At 18.3% G+C, this 18,907-nt stretch overlaps 3 protein-coding genes and 1 pseudogene across 4 annotated transcripts; all 4 read left to right on the top strand.

Annotated features, from left to right (window-relative positions):
• Positions 1-4,137: 4,137 nt before the first annotated feature.
• On the top strand, positions 4,138-4,903 carry PmUG01_00039800 (Plasmodium exported protein, unknown function; the record flags this gene model as incomplete). The annotated part of the gene is made up of 2 exons (XM_029003145.1): positions 4,138-4,224; positions 4,358-4,903. The coding sequence occupies 2 exons, from the start codon at positions 4,138-4,140 to the stop codon at positions 4,901-4,903; spliced, it is 633 nt and encodes a 210-aa protein (XP_028858951.1).
• Positions 4,904-8,705: 3,802 nt separating this feature from the next.
• Positions 8,706-9,489, top strand: PmUG01_00039700 (Plasmodium exported protein, unknown function; the record flags this gene model as incomplete). Its single annotated transcript, XM_029003134.1, has 2 exons — positions 8,706-8,717; positions 8,818-9,489. 2 exons carry the CDS (start codon positions 8,706-8,708, stop codon positions 9,487-9,489), a joined length of 684 nt encoding a protein of 227 aa, XP_028858950.1.
• A 1,818-nt stretch (positions 9,490-11,307) lies between these two features.
• PmUG01_00039600 lies at positions 11,308-12,002 on the top strand (annotated as a pseudogene). The gene is given in 2 exon segments: positions 11,308-11,391; positions 11,406-12,002. Coding segments are annotated over 2 exon segments (681 nt in total).
• Positions 12,003-15,080: 3,078 nt separating this feature from the next.
• PmUG01_00039500 (fam-l protein) lies at positions 15,081-16,046 on the top strand (the record flags this gene model as incomplete). Its single annotated transcript, XM_029003122.1, has 2 exons — positions 15,081-15,164; positions 15,285-16,046. 2 exons carry the CDS (start codon positions 15,081-15,083, stop codon positions 16,044-16,046), a joined length of 846 nt encoding a protein of 281 aa, XP_028858949.1.
• Positions 16,047-18,907: the final 2,861 nt, after the last annotated feature.

The following is an 18,907-nucleotide window of genomic DNA, read 5'->3' as shown; positions in this document are numbered from 1 at the left end:
ATTTTTAGTTTTTAACATTGTAATTGTTTTAATATTTTTTAAATTGTATTATGATGAATGATTTTGGATCAAGTATATATTATGGTTTCATAAATGCATTTTTGTATTTAAGTAGAACTATATGAAAAATATATGTTTGAGCGTTAAGTAAATATACAACAATGCTACATATATAATTTTACTAAAGTGTTATAATTTATATTTGAAATGAAAAATGGTAACTTTTATTACATGTATGTTGTTCTAGTCTAAAATAATTGTGTTTTTTTTTATGTTATAAAGAAAATGTGTTATTAGTTTAAAATTAATAACAAATGTGTCTTTTTCCATATATAATGTAAGGAATATAATATATTTGTTGTACCGATATGTATGTATATATATATATATATATTAAATAATAAACTAAATATTTATTATAAAACATATTTTTTATACGAAATATGTTATTAGATATATTTTTCAAAATTTTTTTAATGTACTATTAGTTTTTTTTGCATGATATAAATATAAAGTTATAAAAATATAATAAAAATATATCATAATTAGGAATGAATCATTTATAATTATTTAATAATTCTCAAATTATATATCCTTTCAATTTAATGAATGGTTAAAATAACATTTAATTGTTGTATTAATTCATTTTCGAAGAAATGTATTAAATGTTTGCTATATTGATATTTTATAAGAAAATAATTTAAATATGCATATTATTATATTATTAAAATATAAAATTAATGGATTAAATATAATTATATATTAATATATTTTATGTATAAACTTTATTTTTTTTTATAATATATAATAATTTAAAAATATTTACTTATATCTATAGTAATTATATTATGTTTAATGATTACGAAAATAAATATATTTTTTCCATTAATATAATAGAGTGTTAGTATTTCTTTATATATTTATTCAATTTATTATTATTATTATACATAAATATATTAATTTCTATGTTACTGTACTAAAATTGTATAGAATTACAATATTTTATAAAGGAAATGTCTATTTCTTTTATGTTTATAACACTCATTAAGTAAAATAAAAGTTAAAAAATTAAATTTTTTTTTTTTTTATTGTAAGTAATAAGTAACTAATAATATTATTTGTTGTTAGATAAGTTTTATGAAGATATCTTTAGATAATTATTCTAATTTTTTTATGAGGCATGATTAAATATGTGAATGACATAATGCTTCTCATGAAAATTTTTGCTCGTTATATTAATGAAAAAGTTTCATTTATTAAATAAGCTTTTTTAAAGATTTAAATGATAATTATTATATAACATTAATATACATTTTAGTTATTACACTTTCTTACATTTAAATAGTATTTTTAGTCAATAAAATTATGCATGCATATATTTTTTTTATTTTAAATGTACTTTAAGAACGTAGAGAATATACGACTAGTGTATACGCATAACCAACATGTGTTGAATGAAAATATTGCTAGTAGGAACTTTAATAAAGAAATAATTTTTAATTTCACATGGCAAGAATTTTTAATTTGTATTAATATTTAAGTTACCATTGAAAAAAAATTAGAATTGCAGTTACACATATTATAATTAAATTATAAAATAAAATATATTTATTAAATATGCATTATAATCTATAAATAAGCTTAATTGAATTTAATAAATGTACTGCATCACTGAAAACAAAAATATTTTATAACATTATTATTTTAATAATATTTAAATGAATTTTATTATTATTGTTCAGGATAAAAAATAGAGCATCTAATTTTATTTGATTTTGAAATTTTATATGATATAAAGTAATATAAATTTTAATATTAAATTATAAGTAATCTATTTTAAAAAAATAAAATAAAGTGTGATATTATAATAATTTAATATGAAATAAGCAAGTTATATTTTAGTTGGGGAATGAGAAATGAAGTTAAAACATTAAAATTTTATGATCATAGTAATTTAAGTATATTGTAAATTTTGTTCTATATGATTAAATAATTTATTTTGTTATATATGATTCAGTGTGAATTTATAAAAAATAACATAATCGCTACTCTGTATATTTAATGTAATTCAGTAAATAAAAATAATTAGTTCTCATATACATCTGAATAATATAAGGTAATTATAAAATAAAGTTGCTAAGTACGAAACATAATTTTAACATATGTGTATGAAAAAACTATATTGCACTGTCTTATAAGCACTTCTATAAGAAATAAAAAAAAAAAATATATATAAAAAGAATGAAAAATAGAAAGTTCAGTTCATATGCATACGTTAATGCACGCGAGAAAAATTTATTCAATTATATGTAATGTTATATATTTATTACATAAACATTACTTAATCATGGTAATGTATATTCATGTTTAAATATAATATCTAAGTAAAATTTCTTGAAATTTAATTACATAATAAATTAGGTATATATATATATAAAAGAAAGAAAATAGCTTATATATTTTAAATAATTCTAAGTTTAATATACGTATAACATAAGTATTCAGAATCATTTTATAGTATAAGATATATATACATTTAAAAAGTATCTCATAATGTAATACAATATGCAAATTTTTACTAATTATTAAAATCGTTTGAGGACTATCCTTATAAAAATGTATGTTTTGAATGAATCCAAATATATGGCGACCATATAATGAACTATAGAAAGTAAATAAAATATATACCTTTCTAACTCATAAAATAACTATATATATCTAATGTTATGGAATAATAATTTTATTGTGTTAATTACCGTGTTATTATTTTTGTAATTCATATATTGTAGCTTAAATGTAATCGTATTCTTTTTATTTTTTTGTTTATTAATTTTTTTTAAGAAACTACGAAGTTTTTCATGTATTATTGAAAAAATATTTTGTTCTTATTATATATTAAACATTTTACTCGTATTGTTTATAATAATGAACAATAATATTAGGATTTACATTATTATATTTACTAAATGAATTTCCATAAACAATATTAACTTGATTTTGAATTTATTTTTTTTTAAATATTTTAGTCATAGTATGTTTATATAAGGAACCAAGTAATTAACTATGAATTTGTCGAACGTTTTTCATAATAAAAAATAATTAATGATAATTTTTGTTGAGCTTATTATTATTTTATTATGTACATTAACACAAAAAATAATATATATAAATTTTATTTTTAGATATATACAGAATGAAATATTTCTGAAATTATTGTTACTGCATGCAGTGGATTATTAATTTATTTTAAGATATATTTATTTTTATATACATAAATATAAATATTAATTTTTGTTTGATGAATATTTTGTAAAATTATTGTGAATTAATAAATTCATAATATATTATTGAATATTATTAAAATGTATTCCAAAAAATGAACAATATATTTTATATATTTATGATAAAAAAATAATTATTATTGTTTAAACTTTTTATATTATAAAAATTTTCAGATATTATGTATTACGAAAAAAAATATTTAGAATAATATATTATATTTTATGCATATATTAATTTAAATATAATTATTTCGGAATAACCTATAGTTTTTTAAAATGGAAAATTGTTTTTTTAAATATTAATTTTTAATTATTATTTTATATTAACTACCCTCAATTATAACAGTGAACAACTATATGACAGAGTTTGTATAAATTAGCATGCCTAGTTCAATATATATTTTAAATTTATAATTAAAAAGTTAATGTATATTATTATTTAGTCTCCAAATTATATATATATGATAAATAGAAACAATATTTAAAAATATGTCGATATAAATTTTTTTTTTTTTTTTTTTAAATTATTCCATATAATACGTCAATAATTACTGTAGTGCTAAATAATTAATTTTTATATTTTGGACATTTAAGTTAAAATTCGAATTAGATTATTATAATTGGAGATACTTTATTATAAAAAACATAATAATAATATTTTAAGTTATTTTTTTAAATTAAATTTTTTTATATAATGCAATATATTATCCTCACATTTTAGTGAGAATTTATGAAAATATAAAAAATGAAACAAAATTAAAATATTGAAAGTAGTATCCTTCTATATTTGTTGTATATTACAGCATTGCTAATTATTTTTCATTATGAATATATTCAAATATCAAGAATATGCATCATGGAGCAAAATTTTGTGCAATATTTATTAATTAAAACTGCGGTATTTATCCTTTTATTTTGGATATGTCATTTTAACAATGATATGGTATGATTATATTATTTAATTATATTTGTATTTTCCATGTTTTTCAAATTTTATATTAATTCTATTTTTAAGCAAGATATTACATATTTCTTTAAATAACAAATATATTTTTTTTTTTTCGAGCCCTTATCAGAGATCCCCATATGATAATAGAAAATTTATTATAAAATTTGATGTGAGATTGTGTCGAATGATGGCGGTACATAAAAAAGAAGAGCATTCAAATATTAAATGGATAAAGATGGAAATGAAAAATAATGGAGAATACAAAAAAAAGGAATCATCTAATACTAACACGGCAATCACAGTAAAAAATAGAAAGCTAGACAAAATATATTATAAAAATGTAGTTAGTTATATGGCAAATGCTGATTTTAAGTATTTAAGAAAAAGTATGAAAATAAAAGTATTTCAGATTTGTGTTTTAGCTAGCATCCATATATTACTTGGAATACTATTAATTGTTTTAGGAAAATTAAATTATTTAGATGTTTTAAAGTTATTTGGTCCTTTACATTTATCAACTCTAGGATTTGTGATATTCATGTTTATAGTTATATTAAGTATGTTTTATTTTTACAAAAAATTTCAAACATATACAAAGTTAACACGTATAAAAGCTGATATATATAATACGGCATATCCTTCTTTCCGTCAAGTAGGCTTTTATAAAGATTAATATCTATAAGTTCCCATTTTATATACACAAATAACAAGTATACATTTAATTGCTTTTATTTAAACGATGCTTCTTCTCTTAGCTGACCATTTTGATATGCAATAAACAAAATAGGCGCTACTATTTGCTTTGTTGATTTGAATATTATAATTTCCTTTTCTTTGCTTATTATATTATTTTTAATCCTTAATAAATTGTTGTGTTTTACGTATATATTTTTGTATATAACTATATTTTTATGAAAAATACTATATGTGCTTTAAAATTAATATAGAAAATAACAGTTTATATTATTTTGTTGACATGATGTGTGAATTTTTATTTTTACTGTAAAATATAGTGTTCATGATTTTCTATCTTGTACTCAACTAAATGAATGTTTGATAAGGTAATTAAAATAGTGTATTATTTGTATCAAATTAAAAGTAAATGTGTCTTTTGATTAATATGAAAATTCAAAAGTTTGAATGCAGTTATATAGTTATAACTTTATTTTGTTTAAATAAACAAAACTAATTAATTATAGGTTCCATAGAGTTAATTTTTTATGTCTAAATTGACATGTAATATAAAGATACTTTGTGTAAGCTAAAAATAAATTTTCAAAAAGGAAACCATTGAAACATAATAAATTATTTTATGTGATAATTTTAAAATAATATATATAGTAATTTTAATTTTTTTTTTTTTTTGATTTTTTTTTATTATCATGAAATAATTTGTTTAGTTAATACTTAAAATTTTATAAAAGTATAAAAAGGCGTAAATTATTTTTAGAATATTTTATAGTAATATATAAATTTAAACAGCTTTTTTCTTTTTATTAATAATTTTAATTTGATATAAACTCTAATTGTCTTATTAATATTATTAATATTTACACATTATTATTACATACATTATATAGTTAATATTACTTTCTATTATATAATATAACATACAATTTTTTTTTTTAGTTGGTTTTGAATGAGTTCGCTTAAAACATATATACATAAAAAAAGAACAAAATATTTAGTAAATAAAATATATTATACTACATATATTAGTTCTACTAGTTACATATATTTAATGAATCATTAATTTTATGATGGTCTAATTTAGTAAAGTTTTTTTTTTTTTTTTTTAACATTATATTGAATAATTATATATAAAACCGTATCAACTATGAATTTGTTAAATATTTTTTAGCCATAGGAAATTAAATGATAAAAATAAGTACCAATTATATACTATAGTTAAATGAAAAATATGTCACTGTAAGAAAAATTGCAAATGAATCCAGAAATGATAAGTTTTAATAGAATTATTAGCAGTAATAGAGTAATGGACAAGAACAAATATCTGTACAGTAAAGATCATTCTACAAATGTTACTTAAAGAAACAGTAATATAATAACATTTTGAATTTAAATATATATGGTATGACATCATATTATTTTAATCTAAATTATAAAATAAAAAAAGTATATACTCCAACGTTATATAATATTAATAACAGTATATATTATAAAAAACGTGAACTACTATTATAATGTTTTTAATTAAGATAAATGAATACTATAAATGATACCTTATTAAAAAGATATAAAAAAATTAATGGATTAATATATACATATATATATATTAATTAAAATATTTTCCTATATACAAAAAATACATATGAATAAATATTTATAAATTGAACCTATTAATGTGTGATATATCCATTTATTCAATGGAAGAATATTTATTTACCTAAAAATTGAAATTTTTTTATAGATGATATTTCCATTTAAATGAAAATGTATAATTAATTATGACTGATATAAATGTTTTTAATAAATATATCATTAAAAATAAAATTTAGCAGAAAAAGGAATAATCCTAAAAATGTCAAACCATATACTTGACATGATAATTTAAAAACTATTGATTAGATAAAAGATTATAGTTTTATCTAACTTGTTTGATTAAGTAATCTGCATAAGATATAGTATTAATAAATAAGGTAATACGTTATATTTTTTATATAAATTAAAATATGCAATATATGATAACGTAAGAATCTCTCGAAGGTGTAGAACTAATTATCTTACTAATATTCATTATAAATATATTTATAATAGATTTATACATTATATAAATATGAAATCGTGAAATACATAAATACCTTATTTTAATATTGTTTCTCTTAGAGTAATACTATATATAGCGCTTATAATTAAATTATTTTTTTTATAATGTTTTTATATAAACTATTTTTTTTAAGGAGATTAAATTAATTAAAAAAATTAGTAACAATTTATTATTTATATTATTAAAATAATATATTTAATATTTAATAATTTCATAATTAACTCAAGACTATAAGTGAAAAAAACAGAAGCGAATAAAAATATTGATATACACATATATGTAATTTTCTACGCATATTTCAATATAGCGTCTCATTTATTTTATATACATTACATAAATAATGGTTATGCTTAAATATGTTAATTTGGGTAGAATTTATTTATAAATTAATAAAAAATAATTACCAAATTTTTTCCTTTTTCAAAATTTTCTGGAAAATAATTAATATATAAAAAATTTTTATAAGTTTTATTGTATAATATACTATATAATAACTTATATAACGTTTTAAATGTAAATTATTATACGTTTTCTTTTTACGTTATATATTTTTGGAATTTCCCGCTGAATTATCTAAATTACTAAGAAGAATTTTTTGCTAAATACGTTTTTACATTTTTTTTTTTTAACGCTATTATTTCCGCAGAATTTTTAAATATATAATATTTTAATAAAACTAAAATATTTATAAATATCTGAATTATCACAGTTAATGCATGCATTATTGGTAATGATAAATAAAATACATTTTTTTAAATTATATATAAATTACTGCATATTTCTTTTATTAATATGTTACAAATGTTTAAAATCAGCAATTTGGATTGTGCTATTTAAATACCAAAATTTTGTATCTGAATTACTTCTTACAATCATATTTTTACGAAAAGAATGTTTAAGCCTTTTACATATGCAAAGGCATTTATAATATCTTGGATCATAATTTATACGATAAAAAAAATTTTGTATTTTTTTATTTTTTCTTTACATTACTGTCATTGTAATTATATTCTATATGTGAAATTTACGTTTTTTAAATAAAAAATAATGCTTAGAAAAAAAATATGTCAAAATTGCTGATGTTATTTACAGGATATTTATCAAAAAAATAATAATTATATTAATGTTATGTGATAATATATTTATTCTTATCACATAAACTGTTTTGTTTTATATATAAATTAAAATCATAAGGAAACCAAAAATTTATTTTATTTTATTTTGTTTGAAATGTATTAACAATGAAAGTTAGTATTACTCTGTTAAGAAGCTAAAATGTAAATATATTTTCTACATTTATTAATAAAATTAGGGCTACTAATAATTATTTTAATTAATGTTTATTTTTTAATAAATAAATTTATTGAAATATTTACTAAAATTTTTTTTATATTATTTTTTTTTAAAATTTCCATTTTTATTTTTTTTTTTTCTGAATTTATTACTCTTTCAATGCATAAAATCAGATAAACAAGGAAATGAAAAAATATTTTTATTACGATTTTGTAAATATATAGTAAATTATTTGCATGTTTAAAGACATTGAACAAAATAATTTTGGAATGAATATAAAATGATATCTTTTATTTTAGTTAAAAATATTATATTTGTATTTTTTTTTTGGATATATTATTATTTCTGTGATGCGGTATAAATATAACATTGCAGAAAATTTTCTCCATATTTTATGATGATTCATGTTATATATACACATATATCAACTGAAACAAAATATTTACTTTGTGCGTAGAAAAATATATCAAACTATAAAAAATTAAAACATTTTATTTTCCTTGTAGCATAACTTTGGTCAAATTTTAGGTATGAAAACTATTCAAAATATATCATTATATTCAAGAACTTATAGATTATTATCAAAATTTAACAATGAAAAAATAAAGGTTTCATTAGAGCGTAACTTACCTAGAAATGGATATAACGATATAAAAAAAAAAAAAAAAAATTGTCAATTAAAAAATTATGGTAATAATACTGGAGCGGAATACAATGGAAAGGGAAGAACTAAAAATAAAAATAATTCAGTATCTGAGGAAAACAAATTACTGAGAAAGTGCATATATGTATTATGTAAACCATTTGTAGAAATAGATAAAATATTTGAAAAATTAATTTATAAAGGATTTACTGCAATATATGAATATAGGATATGTACAGATTCTATACAGAAAAAGAGTTTAAGGTGTTCAGCTTGTAAGAGCACGGCTTTAACTTTTGCTGTACCATCAATAATTTTTTTTACAGTACTTTCATTACTTTTGATAGTTTGCCCTCCTTTAGGGACATCATTATTGGGGCAAAATGGTGAATCTTTTCAAGGATTTATGACAAAATCTGGAATGCAAGCTTTTTTATTGTCGTTATTTATATTAAGTATTACCATGGTAATTTATATACTGGTAAAATTTATAAATTATGTAATAGAAGTAGGGGGAGATGAAATAAAAAACTAGTTATAATGAATACATTGGTTTCAGGAAATTTTTGTTTTTGTACATAATTAAGATTTACCATTCGCTTAATGAAATTATGAATTAAATTTTTTTTTTGTTTTGTTTGCATTATTATATTAAACTAGCTAGATATCATGCACTTATACATAACTATATAAATGTACATATTTATTATTTACACTATTTATAGTGTTTCGAAACTTTTTTTCCCATAATAATATATTCTTTTGAAGAAACTTAATACTTTCATTTGGTGCAATCACATAAATGTATATACATATGAAAGCATGAAATAAAAAAATTATTATCTTATTTTATGCAGTGTTCCAGAGTAATATGTGTTATATATTATATTAAATATTATTATAATTCTTTTCTCTTATTTTCAATTAATAATTTTTTAGAAAAGTAACTTAATTAGATATATTAGTACCAATTAATTATTTATAATTAAAATAATTTATTTAATATATAATATTTTTATAATTAGTTGAAGTTATCAAATGCAAAAAATAGGAATGGATGAAAATGTTGGGATATTAGTTTTTCTTCTTTTACTTATAACATTATTAAAAGGGATATTTTATATAGCTTGAACTAGTTTCTCTAAAATTATTTAATGTAAAATTATTTTATATTGGAATTTATTTTTGTATTTCATAATTGGTAAGTATATTTTTTCATTAAATTTACTTTAATATTTTTCTTTTCTCTTATTTTTTTTAATATTATTATTTTTTTATAACTTATAAGTTTGCATTATTTTAACAAGATATAAAAAATTATATAAATAAGTGAACTCATATAGTGTATTAATTTTTAACAATAATAAATAATATATATTTTTTATAATTATATAAAAATTATCATGTAATACTAATAATAATATGGCGAAAACCTATAAAACAGATAATTTAGAGTTTACTTTTTAAAATACAAAAGTTTGTATGTTTATTTAATCCTCCAATGAAACCTATACAATTAAACTGCATGAATATACTAAAAATTCAAGTATATATCAGATGCAACTTTATAATTTTTACAACAACAAAAATATGTAGTTTTTTTTTTTCAGTATATTACAGGAATTGTATTCTAAATAATAATATTAGGTATTTTAATAAGTGCACAAAAGTACGTTTATTTATACGAATCTAGACACTTCAATTGCTATATTTCCAATGTATATTAATGTGATCATTTATATAGCGGATTTTTTATATTTAATATATAAAACAAAAATTTTAAGAATCGGAGAAGCGTTTTTTTTTTCTTAAAATTATTAACAGAAGAATTTAATATTTGTTCTCTAAGACGAATCAGAATAGTGTATATATATATTATTAGATTTATTAATACAATTATTTCTACCAAACTTATTTTAATTGATATTTTTTTATAAATAAATTCAATGGAGTTATTTAGAAACGCCTTTATAGTGTTGACATTTCTCTATTATTTATATTTTTGTTATAATTAAAAAGTTTGATACTATTTAAGGAAAAGAAATATGATAAATTAAAATAACAAATGAAAAGAGAATATTTTTTTAACGACGTTTCTCGAATATGAAGCCTATTTTCTTACATAAATAAATATATTATAACAATTAATCATGAAAAAATGAAGGGGAATAGTAACAATTTTATTTCCGTTAAAACCATAATATTTATCATTTTTAATTTCATTTACTCTTATATTAATAATTTGGTATCACTATTACATTCCAGATAATTTCCTTTATATTTTTAATATTTCATGTTATATATGAATGTATATATATATATATATGTATTTAACGGAAATATTTCTTTAAGTGTAAGAAAATATATCACATTATATACAACATTAATATTTCTTTTTTTTTGTAGTGCAATTCTAATAAATCTTTATACTATAGAAACTGTGAAAATAGAATCGTAATTTCAAGAAGTAATAGAATATTATCAAAACATGGGACTAAAAAAATAAATTTAAAATGCAATTATAAATTAAATTTAAAAAAAAATTATTATTTAGAACATAAAAAACACTCTGGAATATCAGCGCATAGTAGAAAAAGTGCTTCTAAGAACAAGTATAATTCAAAATTTGAATCCAAAGCATTAGTTAAGAAATACACGTCTATTATATGTAAACCATATATAGCAATAGATACTTTATTTGAAAAACTACTATACAGAGTATTTTGTACTATATACAAATATAGAAAATGTACAGATCCTGCGCAGAAAAAAAGTTTAAAACTTTCTGTATTTATAAATACAGCTTTGATATTTGCTCTACCAGTAATACTTTTTTTAGCATCATCTGTAATGTATATTTTTGCGCAATTTTTCTCTGAAACATGGAAGGATCTTATGCCAATTGGGAGCACAAGCAATTTTTTAACTAATGTACGTGATAATTCGCAGTTCATTGGACTATTATTATCTATTTTAAGTGTTTCAATGATTATTTATACTCTGGTAAAATTCTTAAAATATGTAATTGAAGTAAGGAAAAATGAAGTTAAAGCATAGTTATAATGAATATAATGCTTTAAGAAAATTTGTTTTTCATTTAACTATTGAACTATGTTTAGTGATTAAGAAAATTATATGCTTAAAAGAATCTCTTGTTTGACTAAAAATATTATGATTACATCTAGATTATATAAAAATATATAATGAAACAAAAGTGTAAGAAACAAAAAATTTATTAATATATTAAATATTTATGATAGTTTTTTTGTTTTTATATTTCTGTTCATCTTATAATGTATTCCTATAAGGTAATTTAGTACTCTGGTTTAGCATATGTATACACATATATGCATATATAAATATCATATGCTTACTAAAAATGTGAATTAAAAATTTTCTATATTCATAATATAATGTCTTTTATATGTAAAATTATATTCGTACAAGTTATATGTAAATAATTATAATAATAAATAAAAGCTTACTGAATCTAATGTATAGAATTCCAATATCCCCAACTTCATTTATGTAGTGAGAGATTTATATTTTTAACAGTTATATATTTTGAGTTTTTATGGTTTTATGTGATTATTTGATGATGTTTTAAAATACATTTATTGAATATTACTTATAATTTAAATAATTAATACAGTTTTTCATTTAAAAAAATTTAAATCATTTTTTTTTTTTGTATATCACCATATGTTAACTAAATTATAACTAAACAAATAATCATAGTTGAAATTAGCATTTTAAGAAACGTATATTTAAAATCTTATTTCATATAAGCATATATTTATTAGTTCTTCATATTTTTTTGAATAGTGTATGTATGACATTATAAATATATAGTATTATAATATTACTTTTAAGAATGAACTATGAATAGTACATAATCATTTTTATAATTCATGAAGCTTTATAATAAAGTAAAGAGAACAAAATGCATTTATCATTTCATTAACTTAGGTAATTATTGTATATAAAATCATTTTATGAACATTGCTTACATATTTCTAAGAAAAGAAAATTAAATATATCTGTTTTTCAAAAATTTAAATAAATATAATTATTGAACCAACGTTAGTCCGATATTACGTATTACTGTAGAGCAATCGTTCCTTTCGTTTTGTCTAAAAAAATAACTGTCTTAATAAAAATAATATGTTTATAATTAAAGTAAATTGACGACTTAAAAATAATGTGTATACGTTTTATGAGTAAACACGATTTTTGGCTATAAAATCATTATATGTAGACAGTTATTCATACATTTATGTTACATGGAATTTTTTCTTTATTTATTGGATATCATCATTAGTAGGAACCTATATGTCAAAAAATAAGTATTTTGTAATAAGAAAATAATTTTTTTTTACATTTGTAAACCTTCACTTTTTATAATATAATATTAAATAAAAATAATATCATGTTATTAATCTGTTTTATTTTATATGAATGTAATTATGTTTCTATGAATACAGTAAGTTGCAAGTTTTATTAATTAAATATTAGGGTATATTTTCTATAAAAGTATTAATTACATAAAGATAAATAATATAGATTTTGGTGCAGTATATTTGAGTGCTTGTTAAATAATTAAATACTATTTTCTTTTTAATTTGGAATCATAATTTCAAATTAAAATCCTAAGTTAAGATTAATCTTTTATTTATTAATAACTTTATACGTAAATTTGGAAATGGCCTTATTAATCAATGAAAAATCTTAAGTATTTCATATTTTCAAAAATATTCTTGAAGCTATGTATCTTAAAAATAATATTTGAATATATGCGTATAAAAAATTTGACAAAGTTATTAATAAAAATTGTAGAATATTTTTTAAACATTAATATTAAAATCATAGTCTTTTATGAAATTATTTATTTTTTTCAGATATAAAGTGGTATTGTTTTAGGTTTTAGATTATTGACACAATATGTTAAAATATTGATATGCAATTTTAATTTCTTGTAATTATCTATGTAGGAGATTGTTAATATTTGTAGTACAGAATTTTACAAATAAAAGGAACAATTGGTATATTTATTATATTTTTATTACCCTTGAGTAAATGTCTATTTAATTGTATCATGTAAAAATTACTTAAATATTTATAACATAAACAAATTGTAAGCAAAAAAAATATGTACTTTTATTCATAGTATAATTAAACAAGTACATTATTAAACCAAAGATAATCTGGTAATATTACATTTTTTACAGAAAAATATCTTATGTATTTTTATTTTTTTCTTTTAGATTTCTGCTTCATATATATATATATATTTAATAAAAAAGAGGAAAAAAGAATTGTTGTTATACTTATCAAAATTTCATTTAGAAATAATGGTATGTATTATACATAATTAAAAATTGTAATATTCAAGAATTATATAAAAAAAATAAAGTATTAGATATTAATTACTTTTAAAATTTATATTTTTTTATTGATTATATAGTGTAATATATATTTTGCTATATATTTATGTTATATATCATAAAAAAATGCATCTCTTATTATTAACGTAACAAAAAAACTAGTACAAATGGTATTATTTCCCTTTTGTACTTGTACTATTATAATATAATAATAATTAATATTTTATTAGAAAAAAACTGTTTTTTTCCAAATATAATATTTCTAAACTAAAATTGTTAATACGAAAATATAATTGAAATTATTAATTATTCTGTTGATACATATAATAATTCATTATCTATATTCTCTACATTCTCTATGAACAAAAATATAGAAATATAATGAAAACACATATTTTTTGTTTACCATTTTATTTTGAAAAGTGTTTATAGAGGTATAAATTAATTATTCTGTGAAAAAAATAATTTATATAATTTGATTAATTGTTAATGTATTCAAATTATATTATATCAATTAGAGTTAGTATATTACAAGTAACTTTAAAATAAAAACTAATCACATAATTTTAATTTATTAATCTCTTTTTGTAAAAAACATTATATTATTCATATTAATTATGTCTTTACAAAATAATAATAAAAAAAAAAAAAATAAATGAATGCAATATCAATTTGTCATTAAAATTACATAATTGTTAAATATTTCCTAATTGCATACATTATAATATTAAAAATAAATATCATGCAATATAAATATAACTTAATCTTTTTTATTAAAATTGCAACGTTTATCCTTTCTCCTTGGATTTTTCATTTTTACAACGATGTAATATGTTAATGCTATCTAAGGAAATTTGAATTATTAATATTTTACTTTATTATTATTATTATTACTAACTTTTAGCATAAATTGATTAGTTCTTTAAATATTTATTTTTTTTTTTAGTGTATACTCATCAAATATGGAGAAAAAATTAACATCCTTTGTAGTAAATTAGAGATAAGAACTTATCGATTATTAATTCAAAGTAAACAGAATAAAGATTCAATTATTATAGGTTTAGGAGATGTAATACCAAATAACGTAGTGACCGAACATTATTACATAAATGATAATAGAAAAGGAAACAAAGAAATTAACAAACAGTTAAGGGAATATACATCAAAGAGTGCAAAATGCTATGAGACCGCTATGAAAAAGAAGTCTTGTGTATTTGAAACAAAAAATTATTCCCGTTTAGAAAAAAAAATATTCAAACAACTTGATTATGAAAATTTTCTTAAAAACAACAAGATAATTAGTGATAAGATGTACAAAAAAATAATACGTAGAAAATATGGATTAAAACTTGCTTCACCTTTAATATTATTCTTAATCTTATCAATAGCATTAATATTAGACTTATTTGGAGGTTGTGGGCTTATAAAGGCGCTGTTTAAAATATTTACTGCTTTATCTGCATGGGATGGATTGAAACCATTTTATTCATTTTTAATGGAAACTCCGTTAAAATCGTTAGTTACACCTGTTAAAATAGCGTCTTCGGAAGGTGGTCAACGTAATTACTATGCTGTTTTAGATTTATTTTTTTTTAATGTAATATATGTTTTACCTTTAATTATATTAGGTGTCACAACTATATCAGGTATTTTTTATTATCATAAAAAAGTTAAAAAATATGAAAGTATTAAATTCAGAAAAAGGTAAATGAATAGTAAGATACTTTTTTCTTTTTGTTAAGAAATCTCCATTATAAACTATTATTTGTAATAGATTCAATGATATAATTAACTTACAAACCAACCGCTGAACAAATTTTATTAGTGCATTTATCTAAATGTTATAATTTTCATATGCGATTGAAAATAATATGTTCTTATACTTTAATTTGTATGTTTTAACGTTTTGTTATGTTATATATTAAGTTACTGTGTGAACTTGACCAAATTGTATGATTACAAATATATATATTTGTATTGAAACAGATTTCTAAGAACATAGGGGGGGTTTATATGAATATATAATAGGACAATTCATGTAATATTATTGATGTTGTTAGTGAATATTTTAAATATAGGATATCGTACATTAAATTTTTTGTGTTTATTCTGTATAAATTTAATATTTATTCATACTATTAAAAAAATGTCATATTATTTTAAGTTTAAAATAAATATATCCTGTTTCGTATTTAATGAAACGAAGTGAATGTATTTTGTATTATTAATATATATTTATGTATTTTTTGTAGAAAAATACTTATTATTTATCCTATAAAATATGTTTCGTGATAAATCTGTTAAAGAAAAAATTCAATGTATGACCGTTTTTAAAAGAAGTTTATATTTTTCATTTTGTAAATGTGAAATTATAAATATATGGTAGAAAAATAACTTTTTTAATAAAAAAATATTAACGATAACATAATAACTTGAGGATTTTAAATAATTACAATTAATTAAAGAGATTAGGACATTTACTATATTATTACTGTTCCTAGTTGTACAGATAATTTCATTTTGTAGGAATTACTTTAATGTATATTCTAATGAAAATATATGTATACATTTTATATGGTTTTCATTTTTTATATCACTAAAATATTAAAATTTTGAATTAGTTTTAATCAGATATTAATATATGATATTTTTATTTGTTTACAATGTTATAATAAATATTGTAATATCTATTAGAAGAATATAAAATTTTTTCATTAAATGAAAATATTGATGTATATAACATATATATAAGATTGATAGTGAAAGTATACATAAAAGTAGTTCTGTTTAATTCTAAGTATTTTTTTTAAAGTAATAAAATCATTTTGTTAAAGTGATGGTATTTTGTTGTATACCTATTGAATTAATGTTTTAAAATAATAATATATCTTAATTTTATTAGTAATTGGAGAAAGTCAAAAGAGACTATATAATTAAAGATTCCAAATTAACAATGGTATGCGAATATTTTTTACAAAAATTTTTTATAAAATATATACTAGTCATATATATTATATTTTATGTTTACATTAAACACATTAATGGTTAATACTCAAAAAATATTTTATCAATTATATTATTTTATTGTATTTATTACTTCAATGGATGTATATTTATGGAACAAGATATATATCCAAGCATTTGAAATGATAGATATTTAATACATGTATATGCACTTCATAGATTACCTATATTTTCCAATGATACGAATATTATTTATTTATTTTGGCTTAGATATTTCAAAAATTATATTTCATTTCCCGATATTTTCTTTGCTATTACTTTAATATTTCCATAATATCTATATTATATATACTATATTTTTGGTATATGTAATGTAGAACAATTGTTGAATTAAAAATAATGAAATGCTTATTTTATAGATAACATAACTTGCACCTTTTGTTTTTTTACGTAATTTAGTTAATTTTTTTTTTTTTGATGAGTTTTTGGATAGCATTATTCTATTACCCTATTATTATAATGAGAATCATATGCTTATTTTAGTGTCTACTAAATAACTATGATATTTAACTTTAATTATGCAAATTTTATTAAAACGCTAACATAAATCCAATTATTTTTAAATTGTTTTAATTTTATAATAACATGTTTTAATACGTTCAATTTTTTTTTGATATATATATAATAAAAAATATGACTAAATAACATTTTTTTCTGGGTTCCATGCCATTGCTTCTAATCTGTATGTTATTATTTTGTAAAATGTAAAACATAAACATAGGATAGTAAGAATAAAGCCTAAATAATGAACCAATGAAATGTACTAACTGCAGTAGTTATGTAGAGGAAAATTATATAAATATTTTAATATTTATTGTTAGATATATCGTTGTTTGTTTTATCTATGTATTTTTTCTAAATTATAACCTTTTATTAATGAGGCTATTAATTCCGTTGTTAATTATTTACAATTTTCTGAGCAAAAAAATATTTCTATTAATTAAAATAAAGGGGTTTATCCATTTTTCTTTTTACCTGTACGCTCAAAATATTTAAGTACAATTTTTTTAAATTATGTATATGCTTTTTTTACTTTTTCTCTTAATAATCAATTATTTTTCCCATTATAGACAATTTTCCTATATTAATATATAAAAAATATCATTACGTGTCATTTCCATAATACGCCAACTTTTCCACTTTTAATATTCATAATGTGCGGCACATGTATATGTGAATTAATGATATATACATTTTGTCTGTGAACATATATTTATTTATATAGTAAATTATGCAATTTTCTATATTTCGTTAATATGAAATATTGCGTTACAGTATATATTGGAAAATGAAAAAAAAAGGGAAAATTAGTGTATTTTATTTTTTGTTATTAAAAAAGTAAAGAAAATAAAAAAAATATATATTTGTTTGAAAAATAGTAATACAATGAAATATATTTTTAAAAGAATACTTAGAAAAAATAAAAGAAAAGAGAAATAATAAAATTTAAGGTAATATGTCAATATAATTATAGAATGAAAAAAAAAAAAAAAATTAATTTGAAAACTATCACTTGGAAGAATAAAGAATAAAATAAATATAAAA

Source organism: Plasmodium malariae (genome assembly GCF_900090045.1).
Source record: "Plasmodium malariae genome assembly, contig: PmUG01_00_20, whole genome shotgun sequence".
Lineage (NCBI taxonomy): Eukaryota > Apicomplexa > Aconoidasida > Haemosporida > Plasmodiidae > Plasmodium > Plasmodium malariae.
The sequence above is the reverse complement of the archived record's forward strand: the minus strand, read 5'-3'. Positions and strand labels throughout refer to the sequence as shown.